Consider the following 18,433-nt stretch of genomic DNA (forward strand, 5'->3'; position numbering starts at 1 on the left):
TGTTGTGTGCGTGTTTGTGTACTGAGGAACATGTAACTTGGTTCCAGAAGAAAGCCACTTTCAATTTCTTTAGGTTGGGGGCTTTCATCAAGGTAAGTGTTTCTGGTGTAACGTTGTCCCCAGGCTATTGCACACACAGCACATATAAGTCTGGGATATCAACCATTCAAAGTTGGCCTTAATTGGAGTAACCATATAATTCTATAGGAGTGACCTTAGTAAAGTATTTATCATCGTCACTAGTTAACACAGTCAAAAAGTCATAATTATGGCTAAACCCTGCACATTTCCACAATTGATCTTCTTTAAATTAGATTTTAAACCTAACCCTAACTAATGAAGGCCAAGTTGGGCGGAAGTGTCTGGGAACGAGATCAGGTGCAATGTGACTGACATGACTTCACTTTAGAGTGTATTCCATCCTTCAGCACAACGTCACCCTTTATCAGCAAATAACACTGATCAAATAACTTTACACTTTTACAGTGTTAGTGTCATCAGTTGTTGTAGAAAATGACACAAAACAGAGGAAAAACTGAATTTTGACTGCACTGGGCCTTTAACAAAGCAGCCCATAACAATGTAGTAAAAACACAGAATCCAGGGGATATCTTTCAGCTAAGCTGATTTTCTTTTTTATTCAAATGAAAACATCACTTGTCAATGGAGTGCAGTAAGTAATACATTCTCAATATACAGCATGATATATATGTATGAGGAGAGTGAGGAGAGTGACCAATCAGAGCCGGATTGTCTTGGTTAAACTCCCACCCTCACTATAGGCAAACCTTTCATCACCCTCAGCTTTTATTCACTCTGTCAAACCCAGTTGAATGGAGCTACAGAACCATTGCATTCGGATTCAGGCTACAAACAGATACTATGAAAGGAGTGCTTGCAAACCTTGTTTGTTCCTTAGATTATCGTCATTGAAATAAGAGAATGGTTGTGATTATTTAATTTTCTTATGGGGTTTAGGTTGGAAACTACATTTAAAGTAGATATGACCTTTTGAGCAACCCACAACATGGTTTCCATGTGTTTGATGCCATTCCATTTGCTCCGTTCCAGCCATTATTATGAGCCATCCTCCCCTCAGTAGCCTCCACTGCTCTAAACCCAACCTGCTTCTCAAGGCCACTTCATACTCACACTACCGGCGGTGTTTAACCTGGGCTGGGTTCCAATTCTCTACCCTTCTCCAGAAGTGTGCACCCGTTCACTCCCCCCCCCCATTCATTTAAAAGCATTGGATTGGTGCAAGCATGGCTGGAGGGAGTTTCCACCAACATATTCCTCACACCAGTCCATTCCTTTTAAATCCATGAGGGGGAGTGAATGGGTGCACACTTCGGGAGAAGGGTAGAGAATTGGAATGTAGCTCCAGTGTCTCACAAGTAGATTATATACTGCACAAAATCATTATCCTCCTCGTCTCACTGTTCACTTTGTAGGGTAGTGCTCTAAATTACATACAATCAATATGGTATACTAGAAGTCTGTTGTCTGAGTTTATGCCTCAGGATATTTGAGTTTTGAAGTCTGAACCAAACCCATTCAAATTTCTAACTCACAGTCCAATAAGTTTTCCCAATGAGGTTATCTAACATATAACCAACTCGCTATAGACCCAGAGGATTTGGTTCTGAGCAACTCCCAAGTGTTTCACAGCATACGAGGGAAAAGAGAAGGGACACTCCCAAGTAGTAAAAAAAATTATGAAAAAAGTCTATAAATACAGTATAGTCATTTAACAACTTTCAAAGAAGTGGATCAGCAGCACGGTAAAGACCCCCCCCCAAAAAATTGTTTTCCACAACCACAGATCCACTTCAATATTAAGGCACCAGATATCCTGTTGATGGTTTGGTCATTTGTTTTACTGTTTGTTTGTTTGTTTGTTTGGAGTCTGGAGAGCAGTCTGCTCTCGCGGGGTGAGCTCATTCCAGTGTGGGGGCTCTGACTTTGGGGGTTAGGGGGCACCTTCCCTCATGGAAATTTTTCATTTTTCAGGTGTACTCAGACTTGCGAATATAGTTGGAGGGGATGTAGCCTCGCCTGCCCCCCGCCTCACCCAGCCACCACTCACTGTTGCCGTTCATGTCCTGGAACTCCAGGATGCGGACACGCTGATTGGCCGAGATGCTCAGCTCGTTAGCACAGCGGGCACTGAACGAGTAGATGGCATAGTAAATCTGGAAAAGACCCAAAAAAATATTAGATTGTATTCTGTTAACACTGTCTGAACAAATTAATAATGTCAAATTGTAATACTGCACTCAAGATGGTTTCAACCATTTATTTTTTGAGGAATATTTGAATACCTATTCCAACATAATACACAACATAACCATTTATCGAATGACTGACTTATCTACAAAGTCTTTATATACATTCTTCTAATAACAGACTTTATTTCGTAGTCCTATTGTAGGCCAGTCATACCTGATGCCCATCGATCTCTGACTCTAGCTCAGGTTCAGGCTCCGCCTCTGGTTCAATAAACTCATCCCTCGAGTATGGGGACCTCCTCTGACCACCATAGTCTCCATTCCGTTGGTACGAGCCAAAGGCCGCCTCAGTTTGGCCGTATCTCTGAGAAAGACCCAAACGGTTGTTTCTGTGCGAAGAACAAGATTCTGTCTCAGAAGAGTCAGACAGCTCCTTGTGATTGGTTGGTGTTGTGTTACTTGAGTCGAACGAGTCCCTGTGATTAGAGGACTGTCGGTAGGTGGGGTCTGTAATGTCTCTGTGATTGGGGGAGTGTCGGAGCGCTGGGTCCAACAGGTCCTGGTGATTGGACGGATTTCTGGGGGAGTCTGCAGGATTGCGGTTTGGCGAGGGAGTGTCTCTGTGGTGGGTTCTGCGGGAGAGGGTGGGGTCCTGGGTGGGGTCCAGATGGAGGCGGGGTGAGGAGTGGCTGGTGTGAGGGGCAGTGGAGAAGCTGACGGCTGCCGTTTCCTGGTTGAAGGTCAGCGTGCTGTTACTGTTCTGGCGGGATAACACAGGGGAGGAGCCGCCGTAGCCCGACTCATTGGAGGACTGGCTCTCAATGGAGACATCCGATTGGCTCCTGCGTTGGTTGTAGGGTTTCAGGAAGGAGCTGTACACAAAGCCCTTGGAGACTGCAGAGAGAAAAATATATAAATGAATCACTGATCAGCAAATCATGCTGATGCAGAATCGTATTAATTTTCACACTATATGACACTAATCAATAAGTTATACTACCACCAACCAACTTCAGTGTAAACAAAAATAACAAGTTACACTTTGACAGTCTGCAGTCTAGGGTTTTGGGATCGAAACAAGCATGTACAATCAAGTAAGTACGCAAAACTATCTATTGTTACCACATGATTTTGTAGTGTAAGTACAGCCCCATTATTTCCCCACCCATATTGGCCAACTCAACAGCTCTGCTTCTTGTGTAGCACCCCATACCTACCCCCGTTATCGATGAGCCAGCGGTTGTTGCTGCCCATGGGGTCCTGCTGTTTGATGACACCCACAATGTCTCCCACTAACATGGACACGTCCAAATCCTGGGCCGCGTTAAAGTTCCTCTCCGCCTGGAAGAGTTTCTCTGGGCCATACCGGACCAACAGTCCCGCTCTCTGCTCATCTGTCTGCAGGATGTAGTTAGGCTAAGATAACAAGAGAGAAACAGACATTCAACACCATTAGTATATCATTATACAGTGGGGAAAAAAAGTATTTAGTCAGCCACCAATTGTGCAAGTTCTCCCATTTAAAAAGATGAGAGAGGCCTGTAATTTTCATCATAGGTACACGTCAACGATGACAGACAAATTGAGAAATTGAAATCCAGAAAATCACATTGTAGGATTTTTTATGAATTTATTTGCAAATTATGGTGGAAAATAAGTATTTGGTCACCTACAAACAAGCAAGATTTCTGGCTCTCACAGACCTGTAACTTCTTCTTTAAGAGGCTCCTTTGTCCTCCACTCGTTACCTGTATTAATGGCACCTGTTTGAACTTGTTATCAGTATAAAAGACACCTGTCCACAACCTCAAACAGTCACACTCCAAACTCCACTATGGCCAAGACCAAAGAGCTGTCAAAGGACACCAGAAACAAAATTGTAGACCTGCACCAGGCTGGGAAGACTGAATCTGCAATAGGTAAGCAGCTTGGTTTGAAGAAATCAACTGTGGGAGCAATTATTAGGATATGGAAGACATACAAGACCACTGATAATCTCCCTCGATCTGGGGCTCCATGCAAGATCTCACCCCGTGGGGTCAAAATGATCACAAGAACGGTGAGCAAAAATCCCAGAACCACACGGGGGGACCTAGTGAATGACCTGCAGAGAGCTGGGACCAAAGTAACAAAGCCTACCATCAGTAACACACTACGCCGCCAGGGACTCAAATCCTGCAGTGCCAGACGTGTCCCCCTGCTTAAGCCAGTACATGTCCAGGCCCATCTGAAGTTTGCTAGAGTGCATTTGGATGATCCAGAAGAGGATTGGGAGAATGTCATATGGTCAGATGAAACTTTTTGGTAAAAACTCAACTCGTCATGTTTGGAGGACAAAGAATGCTGAGTTGCATCCAAAGAACACCATACCTACTGTGAAGCATGGGGGTGGAAACATCATGCTTTGGGGCTGTTTTTCTGCAAAGGGACCAGGACGACTGATCCGTGTAAAGGAAAGAATGAATGGGGCCATGTATCGTGATATTTTGAGTGAAAACCTCCTTCCATCAGCAAGGGCATTGAAGATGAAACATGGCTGGGTCTTTCAGCATGACAATGATCCCAAACACACCGCCCGGGCAACGAAGGAGTGGCTTCGTAAGAAGCATTTCAAGGTCCTGGAGTGGCCTAGCCAGTCTCCAGAACTCAACCCCATAGAAAATCTTTGGAGGGAGTTGAAAGTCCGTGTTGCCCAGCGACAGCCCCAAAACATCACTGCTCTAGAGGAGATCTGCATGGAGGAATGGGCCAAAATACCATCAACAGTGTGTGAAAACCTTGTGAAGACTTACAGAAAACGTTTGACCTGTGTCATTGCCAACAAAGGGTATATAACAAAGTATTGAGAAACTTTTGTTATTGACCAAATACTTATTTTCCACCATAATTTGCAAATAAATTCATTAAAAATCCTACAATGTGATTTTCTGGATTATTTTTTCTCATTTTGTCTGTCATAGTTGACGTGTACCTATGATGAAAATTACAGGCCTCTCTCATCTTTTTAAGTGGGAGAACTTGCACAATTGGTGGCTGACTAAATACTTTTTTTCCCCACTGTACTACTAGTCTTGTGGGTGGAACTGGCATCTAGGTAAGCAGAGACACTCACCGGTCCCTGCAACTGCTTCTTGGAGGTCTGTTTCTCCAGGGTCTTCTTGTCAAGAGGCTTGCGTGTGGAGGTGGAGGGTGGCTGGCTCTCTTGGCAGAAGCTGAAGCGCTGTAGAAGCTGGAGCACTCTACCATACTCCTCCTGGAACAATGATATCAGGTTCCCCTCATTGCCCCCAATGCCTGATATCTGGAGCAAGAGAGAAAAAGAGAAACGAGAGAGAGAAAAAAGCGATATACACTTGTTACTAACGCCAGCAGTAACCCTTGTGTGCCAGTAAGACATTAACTAGAAATTAATGTGGTTTTATGCAGATCCCATTCACTCAGCTGGGAGCTAGGTCAATTATGCCAATAATGCATAGATTCAATACTATAATACCTCTAGCACTCTGCACTCCAAAGTTGAAAGATATACTGTATGTCGCAGTTCATAATAATTCCTGTACTGTCCACTCCTGTGGAGTGTCCAACATGTCCTGTCCTGAATTTGATTTTGAATGTTCCCATATGACATGCAGGATTCAGGTCCCAACTTAATGTCACCCTCTAGCGCGCACACACACACACACACACCTGTAGCAAAGGCTGCAGCTGCCCTAGCGTCAGCTTGGTAAAATCTCTCTGGGCCTGCGCAAAGGCTCTCACACAGCCTGTAAACAGGTCTTCGGCGGCACGGTGAAACTTGGGCAGCTCGTCCAACAGCTGGGCATTGAGTGCCTCGTAGTTGTTGCGTGCCGCCTGCAGCTCGTCCTGGACGCGGCGGTCCTTGAGGCGCTCAGCGCGCTCCTTGCAGTTGTCGTAGTCCAGCAGCTTGTCAAAGCGCTTCTGAATGAGCTTGTGGGGCCCGGCAAACATGAGCAGAAGCTGGGTGAGAGGGAAGATGACCAAGGCCTCCGTGCGCTCCTTCTGCTTACACACACACACACGCGCACGCGCACACACAAGGGAAAGGGAAGAACCTTTTAGTTTGTTTTCTATATTGGGACATGCTTCATTACGGTCTTATGAAAAGAACTACATTGGATGTCAACACTCACAAAGTGTGGGAACTGCTTATCGCTGATAGAACGGTGGGCTCTCTGGAATCGTTCAGGGTCCAGCTGGCTCCGGTCTGTGTAGATGTCACAGAAACTGATGGCAGCCAGCACCTTCACTGAGGCCGATTCCTATTGGACAACACACACGCCAGTCAACATAGGGGCCAGCCAATGACATGATAGAAGAAGAGTGATTGATCTGGGTTGTGTTCATTAGGCACCAAATGGAAGAAAATGGCAGCTTCTACAGCGCAGAGAGGGACTTTTACATTGAAAAATGTTTTTTAATGTTTTAAGTTGTATGCCCGAAGGAAGAAAACCCTGGTCAAAAGTCAATTTTGGAGCAGGATTTTAGAGTTTACAGTGCGGTAGAAAGAACAGTCTAGGTGGGTATCGCTGATAGTGATTGAACATTAGCAATAGTGCATACCATTATGTGTGCTTTTTGACATGCACATATACTGCAAATATGTTTGTCTTCTGCTTGCATTAATTCTGAATGCTTGTATTTGAATGAGCAATTCACTTGTATGTGAATGAATGAATTTGAAGTGTGATTCTACATATTTTAGTGTGACTGTCCGTAGTAGGATATTACTATTTACCCGAATATGCTGCAGGTACAGAGATATGTCCCTGATGAAGGACTTGATGAGTCTCTCCTGGAGTCGGAACCTCTTCTCTGCCTCATCAAATGCCTCATCTTTGATCTGAAGAAAACGAGGTGGAGAACCATCAGCAACTACAGATATTCATCACCAGTCCCAATTCAAATACGAGCGCAAAGAGAAGGGAACACTGCTGCTAGTTTAGAGAGGTTTAGAGATGAATGTAACAGACATAGTGAGACTTACGGCCGCCTCTATTTTACACTCAAATCAATGTAGTCATGGACAACTGTACAGACACCATGGAGGTCACTTTTGGTCACCCTTTAGCCATACCTGGGGGGAGATCCCGGTGAGATGTTTGAGGTGGCTGCTCACGCGGTTGGACTTCTTAATGATGGAGTGCATGCTCAGCTTGGAGATCTTGTCAATGAGAGTGTCCTCGTCCCCCTTCCTGTACTTGAGCACTGTGGACAGGAGAGGGCACACGAGTTAAAGACTGTTGCTAAATACACTAGTAAACTAAAGCAAGGGTCTCCAACTTCAGTTTTGGAGGGGTCCAGAGTGTGCAGGCTTTTGCTCATACCCAGATCCTTCCTCCTCTTGTATTCATTGATGTTGACATTGATCTCTTTGATGGACAGCAGTGCCTGGGCCAGCAGGGGCCTGTCGTGGTGAGACTCGGGCGTGGCACTCAGCAGCTCCATTAGTAGCAGTGGGTACCGCATCACCCTCTGCACCGGCTTGATCAGGAATGAGCCCAGGTTGATGTAGTTGGTCTTCCCCCTGAGGGGGGATAATAGGAAGGAGATTGTGAGAAGGAAAGAGCGAAAGGTGGTGGGGATTGGGGAAGGAGAAATACAGAGAGAGAGATTACAGAGATTGAAGGTGAAGGAGTGAAGAGAAATGGGATTGAAATGCAAAACAGAGAAATACAGAGAGAGAATTAAAATGTGAGCGAGAGATGGTTTGGAACACCCGCCAGTCACTTAGGGAAGGGACACTACCACAAACCAAGCTGGCTACACCCACCAACTCTGACATCACTCGACACGTCCCTCGCCAAGTGATGCCCTACATCAGTGGTCACCAACCGGTCGATTTCCAAGGCATTCCTAGTCAATCACCAAACATTTCTGTAAAAAACCCAACGATACCCGGCAGACCTAGAGAGCAAATCAAGTGCACCTATAGGGCTACCGCTGGCCAATCAGATAGCTCAGATTACAGTGTATGCAGTTTCCTTGAGCCATAGACTTTAAAAAATAATACTCGAATGCACAGCAAAGTTGATACTGTGAGATTTCAAAACGTTTAAAATCATGACTAGAGAGAGACTCAACGAGTACAGCAAAGAGCTGCTGTTTTTATGAGTAAGTTCAGCACTGTCAACACTTTTATAAGCCATAAAATACACTTTCTCCCTACTTCCACTCACACAGCATTGCAGCTGCAACGAATGACATAAGCTTGCATTGTTATTATTTGCGGCTTGTGTCTTTTTTTATAATCGGTCTCTGGTCATAGGAGTAGCTAACAAACATGAATTGGTGCATGAGGCAGAAATAATACAGTGCGACTTGAGTTTCGCTATCAGCTGGAAGACTGTGTCCCCTTTTCTCGAGGCAGCCTCACTGCTGCTCCCTCCCTCCCCTCAGACTGACCATCAGATGCAGGCCATCAATCCAGAAAAAAACCGGAAATAATTATGCCCACTCAGCTGTGCCTCACAAGTAATACAAAAACATGTATATTACCAGTGTGATCATATACCTACCTTTTTAAAAATATGATTTCAAAATGGTCTGAAAATAACATATTTGGCAGGGCAGTTCAAGCATAGCCAATATGCAGTGATAATGTATTGGGCCTATAGCCTACTGCACAAAGCTCCTTGCTCCATAACTGTTTTTAATTGGTTAATGTTGCATAGGCTTATGTTTAAGTGATGTTTAAAAAATATCTGAGTGGTAGATCTCAGCTTGCATTTTGACTCAGCAAGTGATCTTGACTCAGAAATGGTTGGTGACCACTGCCCTACATCAATGACACTGAACACACGCTCATATTTGTGCCATAGATCCAGTTACAAGCGCATATGTAGGACCCTATAAAAGCTGTTTTATTTTTTGCCTGATTCCGTTTAGTTTTTTCCCAAATTCCGTTTTCTCCTTTGTCATTCCAGGTTTCTGTTTTCCTCAGTTTTTTCAGGTTTTCGGTCTCTCAAATTCATTTTTTTAATAGAAACAAAAACTAAATTGGATGTTCTAAGTCCACAACAATGCTTAAACCATATCAGGAGACCACTTCTGGAGGTATGGATTTTTTGGGGTGTAGTTACCCATTAATTCCAGTGCACACGTAGCAAGAGGCTTTTGTTTAGCTGTGTTTTTGTAGAGCACATGTGATGGTAGAGTTTACAAATACAAATACCCACTGGATTGATCCAAATAATCATGATATCATTCTGCCAGGTAAGCATAGGCTACTTTGTATACTGCAAAAAATATAAACGCAACATGCAACAATTTCAAAGAGTTACAGTTCAAATAAGGAAATCAGTCAATTTATATCAATGTATTAGGCCCTAATTGTCACACCCTGGCTCTGGGACTCATTATGTTGAGCCAGGGTGTGTGCATTCTATGTGTTCATGTTCTATGTTGGGTGTCTAGGTTGTCGATGTCTATGTTTGTATTGAGTGACTCCCAATCGGAGGTAACGAGTGTCAGCTGTCGGCTCGTTATCTCTGATTGGGAGCCATATTTAAACTGTGTCTTCACCTTGTGTTTGTGGGTTTTTGTTCCTTATGCGGTCAGTGTAACCGTGGACTTCACGAGTCGTGTTTTGTTTGTTATTTAGATACTTTAATATAATAAAGTCATGTTCATTTCACACGCTGCGCCTTGGTCTACTCTCCTTTACGACGATCGTGACAGAAAAACCCACCATACCAGGACCAAGCAGCGTGTCCAGGAACAGGCAACCTGGACGTGGGAGCGGCGTCGGAGGGTCGAGAGGCAACCCCAAGAAATTTTTAGGGGGGGGCACACGGCATGGACGACGGGGCTGACGGAGGCAAAGATGGGGCGAATCCAGGAGGCCACCAGGCCAGGGGTACACCGCCCTGTACGTCCTGTGCAGATGCCTCACACAGAGTGTGTGAGGGCAGGCATTCAGCCAGGACGGGTGGTGGCCGCTCTTCACTCCAGGCCTCCTATCCGTCTCCACAGCCCGGTTCGGCCTGTCCCTGCTCCACGCAGCAAGCCTACGATGTGCGTCGCCAGCCCGGTCCGGCCTGCTCCTGCCACCCGCACCAAGTCTACGGTGCGCGTCGCCAGCCCGACCCGGCCTGTTCCTGCCACTCGCACCAAACCTACGGTGCGCGTCGCCAGCCCGGTCCGGCCTGTTCCTGCCACCCGCACCAAGTCTACGGTGCGCGTCGCCAGCCCGACCCGGCCTGTTCCTGCCACTCGCACCAAACCTACGGTGCGCGTCGCCAGCCCGGTCCGGCCTGTTCCTGCCACCCGCACCAAACCTACGGTGCGCGTCGCCAGCCCGGTCCGGCCTGTTCCTGCCACCCGCACCAAGTCTACGGTGCGCGTCGCCAGTCCGACCCGGCCTGTTCCTGCCACTCGCACCAAACCTACGGTGCGCGTCGCCAGCCCGGTCCGGCCTGTTCCTGCCACCCGCACCAAGTCTACGGTGCGCGTCGCCAGCCCGACCCGGCCTGTTCCTGCCACTCGCACCAAACCTACGGTACGCGTCGCCAGCCCGGTCCGGCCTGTTCCTGCCACCCGCACCAAGTCTACGGTGCGCGTCGCCAGCCCGACCCGGCCTGTTCCTGCCACTCGCACCAAACCTACGGTGCGCGTCGCCAGCCCGGTCCGGCCCGTCTCTCTTCCACGCACCAAGCCAGGGGTGCGAGTCGTCAGCCTGGTAAGGCCCATTCCTCCTCCACGCACCAGGCCAGGGGTGCGCGTCGTCAGCCTGGTAAGGCCCGTTCCTCCTCCACGCACCAGGCCAGGGGTGCGAGTCGACAGACTGGACCAGGGGCGCATTGGGGGGTGTATTGTAGGGTGGTGGTCAAGGCCGGAGCCAGAACCGCCACCGAGGAGGTATGCCCGCCCAGCCCTCCCTGTTTGGGGTTTTTGAGGCGCGGTCGCAGTCCGCGCCTTTAGGGGGGGGTACTGTCACACCCTGGCTCTGGGACTCATTATGTTGAGCCAGGGTGTGTGCATTCTATGTGTTCATGTTCTATGTTGGGTGTCTAGGTTGTCGATGTCTATGTTTGTATTGAGTGACTCCCAATCGGAGGTAACGAGTGTCAGCTGTCGGCTCGTTATCTCTGATTGGGAGCCATATTTAAACTGTGTCTTCACCTTGTGTTTGTGGGTTTTTGTTCCTTATGCGGTCAGTGTAACCGTGGACTTCACGAGTCGTGTTTTGTTTGTTATTTAGATACTTTAATATAATAAAGTCATGTTCATTTCACACGCTGCGCCTTGGTCTACTCTCCTTTACGACGATCGTGACACTAATCTATGGATTTCACATGACTGGGAATACAGATATGCATCTGTTGGTCACAGATACCTTAAAAAAAGGTAGGGGCGTGGATCATAATACCAGTCAGTATCTGGTGTGACCACTATTTGCATCATGCAGTGATTGTGGCCTGTGGAATGTTGTCTCACTCTTCAATGGCTGTGTGAAGTTACTGGATATTGGCGGGAACTGGAACATGCTGTCTTACACGTCGATCCAGAGCATCCCAAACATGCTCAATTGGTGACATGTCTGGTGAGTATGCAGGCCATGGAAAAACTGGGACATTTTCAGCTTCCAGGAATTGTGTACAGATCCTTGCGACATGGGGCTGTGCATTATCATGCTGAAACATGAGGTGATGGCGGAGGATGAATGGCACGACAATGGGCCTCAGGATCTCGTCACGGTATCTCTGTGCATTCAAATTGCCATCGATAAAATGAATTGTGTTCGTTGTCCATAGATTAAGCCTGCCCATACCATAACCCCACCATGGGGCACTACGTTCACAACATTGACATCAGCAAACCGTACGCCCACACAACGCCATACACGTACGTGGTGTGTGTTTGTGAGGCCAGTTAGACGTACTGACAAATTCTCTAAAACAAAGTTGGAGGCGGCTTATGGTAGAGAAATGAACATTCAACTTTCTGGCAAAAGCTCTGGTGGACATTAATGCAGTCTGCATGCCAATTGCACACTCCCTCAAAACTTGAAACATCTGTGGCATTGTGTTGTGTGACAAAACTGCACATTTTAGAGTGGCCTTTTATTGTCCCCAGCACAAGGTCCACCTATGTAATGATCATGCTGTTTAATCAGCTTCTTGATATGCCACACCTGTCAGGTGGATGGATTATCTTGGCAAAGGACAAATGCTTACTAATAGGGACGTAAACAAATTTGTGCACAAAATGTGAGAAGAATGTACTTTTTGTGCATATGGAAAATTTCTGGGTTCTTTTATTTCAGCTCATGAAACATGGGACCATCAGTTTACATGTTGCATTTAGATTTTTGTTCATTGTAGTTCACATTTAATTGAGAAGGTTTTTGGGAAAGCCTTTCCATCTACCAGAATACTTTATTAACTTCGCTAAAGGCTACACAAAGTGGTACAGTGAGGGAAAAAAGTATTTGATCCCCTGCTGATTTTGTACGTTTGCCCACTGACAAAGAAATGATCAGTCTATAATTTTAATGGTAGGTTTATTTGAACAGTGAGAGACAGAATAACAACAAAAAAATCCAGAAAAACGCATGTCAAAAATGTTATAAATTGATTTGCATTTTAAATGAGGGAAATAAGTATTTGACCCCCTCTCAATCAGAAAGGTTTCTGGCTCCCAGGTGTCTTTTATACAGGTAACGAGCTGAGATTAGGAGCACACTCTTAAAGGGAGTGCTCCTAATCTCAGCTTGTTACCTGTATAAAATACACCTGTCCACAGAAGCAATCAATCAATCCGATTCCAAACTCTCCACCATGGCCAAGACCAAAGAGCTCTCCAAGGACGTCAGGGACAAGATTGTAGACCTACACAAGGCTGGAATGGGCTACAAGACCATCGCCAAGCAGCTTGGTGAGAAGGTGACAACAGTTGGTGCGATTATTCTCAAATTGAAGAAACACAAAATAACTGTCAATCTCCCTCGGTCTGGGGCTCCATGCAAGATCTCACCTCGTGGAGTTGCAATGATCATGAGAACGGTGAGGAATCAGCCCAGAACTACATGGGAGGATCTTGTCAATGATCTCAAGGCAGCTGGGACCATAGTCACCAAGAAAACAACTGGTAACACACTACGCCGTGAAGGACTGAAATCCTGCAGCGCCCGCAAGGTCCCCCTGCTTAAGAAAGCACATATACAGGCCCGTCTGAAGTTTGCCAATGAACATCTGAATGATTCAGAGGAGAACTGGGTGAAAGTGTTGTGGTCACATTAGACCAAAATCGAGCTCTTTGGCATCAACTCAACTCACTGTGTTTGGAGGAGGAGGAATGCTGCCTATGACCCCAAGAACACCATCCCCACCGTCAAACATGGAGGTGGAAACATTATGCTTTGGGGGCGTTTTTCTGCTAAGGGGACAGGACAACTTCACCGCATCAAAGGGACGATGGACGGGGCCATATACCGTCAAATCTTGGGTGAGAACCTCCTTCCCTAAGCCAGGGCATTGAAAATGGGTCGTGGATGGGTATTCCAGCATGACAATGACCCAAAACACACGGCCAATGTAACAAAGGAGTGGCTCAAGAAGAAGCACATTAACGTCATGGAGTGGCCTAGCCAGTCTCCAGACCTTAATCCCATAGAAAATCTGTGGAGGGAGCTGAATGTTCGAGTTGCCAAACGTCAGGCTCGGAACCTTAATGACTTGGAGAAGATCTGCAAAGAGGAGTGGGACAAAATCCCTCCTGAAATGTGTACAAACCTGGTGGCCAACTACAAGAAACATCTGACCTCTGTGATTGCCAACAAGGGTTTTGCCACCAAGTACTAAGTCATGTTTTGCAGAGGGGTCAAATACTTATTTCCCTCATTAAAATGCAAATCAATTTATAACATTTTTGACATGCGTTTTTCTGGATTGTTTTGTTGTTATTCTGTCTCTCACTGTTCAAATAAACCTACCATTAAAATTATAGACTGATCATGTCTTTGTTAGTGGGAAAACGTACAAAATCAGCAGGGGATCAAATACTTTTTTCCCTCACTGTAGATGCACGCACCGCACATACACAGACAGAGGGAACTCTCGTTGCCTCTTCAGAAATCTGCAGGAAATACGAATCACTGATGCATTCTGTTCATGACTTTATGATAAACTAAGGCAAACTGATTCATTTTCAATACATTTAGTTGATTCCCTACTAAGTTCAATACATTTTTGAAAATCGCAGATTTTATAGGGCCCTACATACATTACATGACCAAAAGTATGTGGACACCTGCACGTCGAACATCTAATTCCAAAATCATGAGTTTTAATATGGAGTTGGTCCCCCCTTTGCTGCTACAACAGCCTCCACACTTCTGGGAAGGCTTTCCACTAGATGTTGGAAAATTGCTGCGGTCGGGCACTGCTGTTGGGCGATTAGGCCTGGCTCACAGTTGGCGTTCCAATTCTTCCCAAAGGTGTTCGACGGGGTTGAAGTCAGGGCTCTGTGCAGGCCAGTCAAGTTCTTCCACACCGATCTCGACAAACCATTTCTGTATGGACCTCGCTTTGTGCAAAGGGGCATTGTCATGCCGAAACAGGAAAGGGCCTCCCCCAAACTGTTGCCACAAAGTTGGAAGCACAGAATCGTCTAGAATGCCATTGTATGCTGTAGCGTTAAGATTTCCCTTCACTGGAACTAAGGGGCCTAGCCCCAACCATGAAAAACAGCCCCAGACCATTATTCCTCCTCCACCAAACTTTACAGTTGGCACTATGCATTGGGGCAGGTAGCGTTCTCCTGGCATCCACCAAACCCAGATTCATCCATCGGCATGCCAGATGGTGAAGAGAGAACGCATTTCCACTGCTCCAGAGTCCAATGGCGGCAAGCTTTACACCACTCCAGCCGACGCTTGGCATTGCGCATGGTGATCTTAGGCTTGTGTGTGGCTGCTCGGCCTTGAAAACCCATTTCATGAAGCTCCAACGAACAGTTATTGTGCTGACCTTGCTTCTAAAGGCCGTTTGGAACTCGGTAGTGATCGGTAGTGGTAGTGTTGCAACCAAGGACAGACGATTTTTACACACTATGTGCTTCAGCACTCGGCGGTCCCGTTCTGTGAGCTTGTGTGGCTTACAATTTCACGGCTAAGCCGTTGTTGCTCCTAGACGTTTCCACTCCACAATAACAGCACTTACAGTTGACTGGGGCAGCTCTAGCAGGGCAGAAATGTTACGAACTGACTTGTTGAAAAGGTGGCATCCTATGACGGTGGCACGTTGAAAGTCAATGAGCTCTTCAGTAAGGCCATTATACTGCCACGGTTTGTCTATGGAGATTGCATGGCTGTGTGCTCGATTTTATACACCGGTCAGCAACGGGTGGCTGAAATAGCCAAATCCACTAATTTGAAGGGGTGTCCACATACTTTTGTATATATACTGCTGGCCATTCAATATAACGTGCTGGCTATTCAATATACAATCATTATCATCAAAAGTGCACATATTTTGATGATGACACTTATGTGGAAATGGAGGGACTCAACATGTGTCCAGTAACTATATAACATCCACGTTTATTGGCTTAGTTTTAATGCATTCTAGGAGAAAAAGCTACTTAAGCAACCTTACACAGGATTCAATTATTGATATTTAAGCTATAGGTAAAAAGCTCCCGAGTGGCGCAGTGGTCTAAGGCACTGCATCGCAGTGCTAGCTGTGCCACTAGAGATCCTGGTTCGAATCCAGGCTCTGTCGTAGCCGGCTGCGACCGGGAGACCCATGGGGCGGCGCATAATTGGTCCAGGGTAGGGGAGGGAATGGCCAGCAGGGATGTAGCTCAGTTGGTAGAGCATGGTGTTTGCAACGCCAGGGTTGTGGGTTCGATTCCCACGGGGTTCCAGTATGAAAAATAAAAAAAATATGTATGCACTCAATAACTGTAAGTCGCTCTGGATAAGAGCGTCTGCTAAATGACTAAAATGTAATGTAAATGTAAAATACAATTAAGCTAATTACAGCAAATACAGCAAAGCAAATGAAGATCTGGATATTGTGAATGTAAAATTATTAGCTTTTAAAGCAATTTTCTGATGAATATCTTAAAGTAGATTATTTCAGTTAATAAAATATTGTCAATCCGTAAATGGTGCAGGGATTACTGCTTTGCTCCACTAGATAGCATTACGTCTGTTCAGTCACCAACAACAACTTATTTGTGGGCCCTTAGGAAAAATTGGACTTACAAAACATTTCACTTCACCAAAGACAGTCACGACAGTAAACACAGATGTGCACACACACACAGCATAAAACACAGCAGCACATTGAGCAAGCCCCAGACTTGGGCCAAAATAGTATTTGCTTTCTCTCAAATACTTAAGGTGTGCTTGATTTAACTCCCCCGGTACAATGGAACTAATGGAATAGCCTCATATTTGCAAACCCTGCCCCCCTGGACCCTAGGCAAGCTACAGTGCCTTCAGAAAGTATTAATACCCCTTGACTTATTCCACATTTTGTTGTGTTACAGCCTGAATAAAATATGGATTAAATATTATTTTTTTCTCACCCATCTACACACAATACCCCATAATGACAAAGTGAAAACATGTTTTTAGAAAATGAAATACAGAAATCTCTCATTTACATACACTACCGTTCAAAAGTTTGGGGTCACTTAGAAATGTCCTTGTTTTGGAAAGAAAAGCAATTTTTTTGTCCTTTAAAATAACATGAAATTGATCAGAGATACAGCGTAGACATTGTTAATGTTGTAAATGGCTATTGTAGCTGTAAACGGCTGATTTTTTATGGAATATCTACATAGGCGTACAGAGGCCCATTATCAGCAACCATCAGTCCTGTGTTCCAATGGCACGTTGTGTTTGCTAATCTAAGTTTATCATTTTAAAAGGCTAATTGATCATTAGAAAACCCTTTTGCAATTATGTTAGCACAGCTGAAAACTGTGCTGATTAAAGAAGCAATAAAACTGGCCTTCTTGAGACTAGTTGAGTATCTGGAGCATCAGCAATTGTGGGTTCGATTACAGGCTCAAAATGGCCAGAAACTCGTCAGTCTATTCTTGTTCTGAGAAATGTCTATTCCATGCGAGAAATTGCCAAGAAACTGAAGATCTCGTACAACGCTGTGTACTACTCCCTTCACAGAACAGCGCAAACTGGCTCTAACCGGAATAGAAAGAAGAGTGGGAGGCCCTGGTGCACAACTGAGAAAGAGGACAAATACATTAGAGTGTCTAGTTTGAGAAACAGGCGCCTGTGCTAACATAATTGCAAAAGGGCTTTCTAATGATCAATTAGCCTTTTAAAAGGATAAACTTGGATTAGCAAACACAACGTGCCATTGGAACACAGGACTGATGGTTGCTGATAATGGGCCTCTGTACGCCTATGTAGATATTCCATTAAAAATCAGCCGTTTCCAGCTACAATAGCCATTTACAACATTAACAATGTCTACGCTGTATCTCTGATCAATTTGATGTTATTTTAATGGACAAAAAAAATTGCTTTTCTTTCGAAAACAAGGACATTTCTAAGTGACCCCAAACTTTTGAACGGTAGTGTATATTTATTCCATTTTGAATTCAGGCTATAACAACAAAATGTGGAATAAGTCACACACCAGCTTTAATACTTTTAAAGGAGAAAACCCACGTAGACAAAGCTTATTATGGGGTTAGTGAGCCACAGGCATGCAGTCCGGCGGTTTCTCATGCAGATATCATGGCAACACTCTTTAGGGAGACTTACCAGTCGCGATACACCGCCCTGGGATGGGGAAGAGGGTGGGAGAAGCAGAGGGATGGGGAGAGTGAGAGAGAGAGACAAGAACACATACAGTAGACGTTATAAAGCATGGCTAAAGAGAATATGGCCAGGGTCTTTGACATTATACTTGTCTGTCCAGTAAACAGGTGTTTCCCTAACAGAGAGTCACAGCTATTGTCTAGCAGTTCTGAGTTTATTAACACTATGCTGTGATAGTAACATTGGTATTGTTCATCTGAAGGTCCACAGCTACATTCCAGGCTTTGGGAGGATCACACAAAAAAGCTTAGGAAGCACAGCAGTAAACTGTACAAGGTGGTCATACAACCTGCAGTTTGTCGAATCCACTGAAATCTTGAACAAAATACACTACATTAAATGTAAGTCAATATACATTTCTATCCTACACTCAATTATGAGA

At 45.3% G+C, this 18,433-nt stretch overlaps 1 protein-coding gene across 3 annotated transcripts in view; it reads right to left on the reverse strand.

Annotated features, from left to right (window-relative positions):
• Positions 1 to 608: 608 nt before the first annotated feature.
• LOC121547148 (dynamin binding protein) overlaps positions 609 to 18,433 on the reverse strand; it is a 53,015-nt gene continuing 35,190 nt past the window's right edge. For 2 of the 3 annotated variants that reach the window (XM_041858263.1, XM_041858265.2), the window contains exons 5-14: positions 17,995 to 18,012; positions 7,577 to 7,776; positions 7,327 to 7,457; positions 6,988 to 7,092; positions 6,383 to 6,511; positions 5,919 to 6,251; positions 5,344 to 5,532; positions 3,449 to 3,647; positions 2,446 to 3,125; positions 609 to 2,195 (exon numbers count right to left, since the gene is read on the reverse strand). In XM_041858263.1, the coding sequence (XP_041714197.1) occupies positions 2,010 to 2,195; positions 2,446 to 3,125; positions 3,449 to 3,647; positions 5,344 to 5,532; positions 5,919 to 6,251; positions 6,383 to 6,511; positions 6,988 to 7,092; positions 7,327 to 7,457; positions 7,577 to 7,776; positions 17,995 to 18,012 (2,170 nt within the window). In that variant the 3' untranslated portion in view covers positions 609 to 2,009. The remainder of the gene's footprint in view (positions 2,196 to 2,445; positions 3,126 to 3,448; positions 3,648 to 5,343; positions 5,533 to 5,918; positions 6,252 to 6,382; positions 6,512 to 6,987; positions 7,093 to 7,326; positions 7,458 to 7,576; positions 7,777 to 17,994; positions 18,013 to 18,433) is intronic. The other variant, XM_041858264.1, reaches the window with a different exon arrangement.

Source organism: Coregonus clupeaformis, chromosome 31 (genome assembly GCF_020615455.1).
Source record: "Coregonus clupeaformis isolate EN_2021a chromosome 31, ASM2061545v1, whole genome shotgun sequence".
Lineage (NCBI taxonomy): Eukaryota > Metazoa > Chordata > Actinopteri > Salmoniformes > Salmonidae > Coregonus > Coregonus clupeaformis.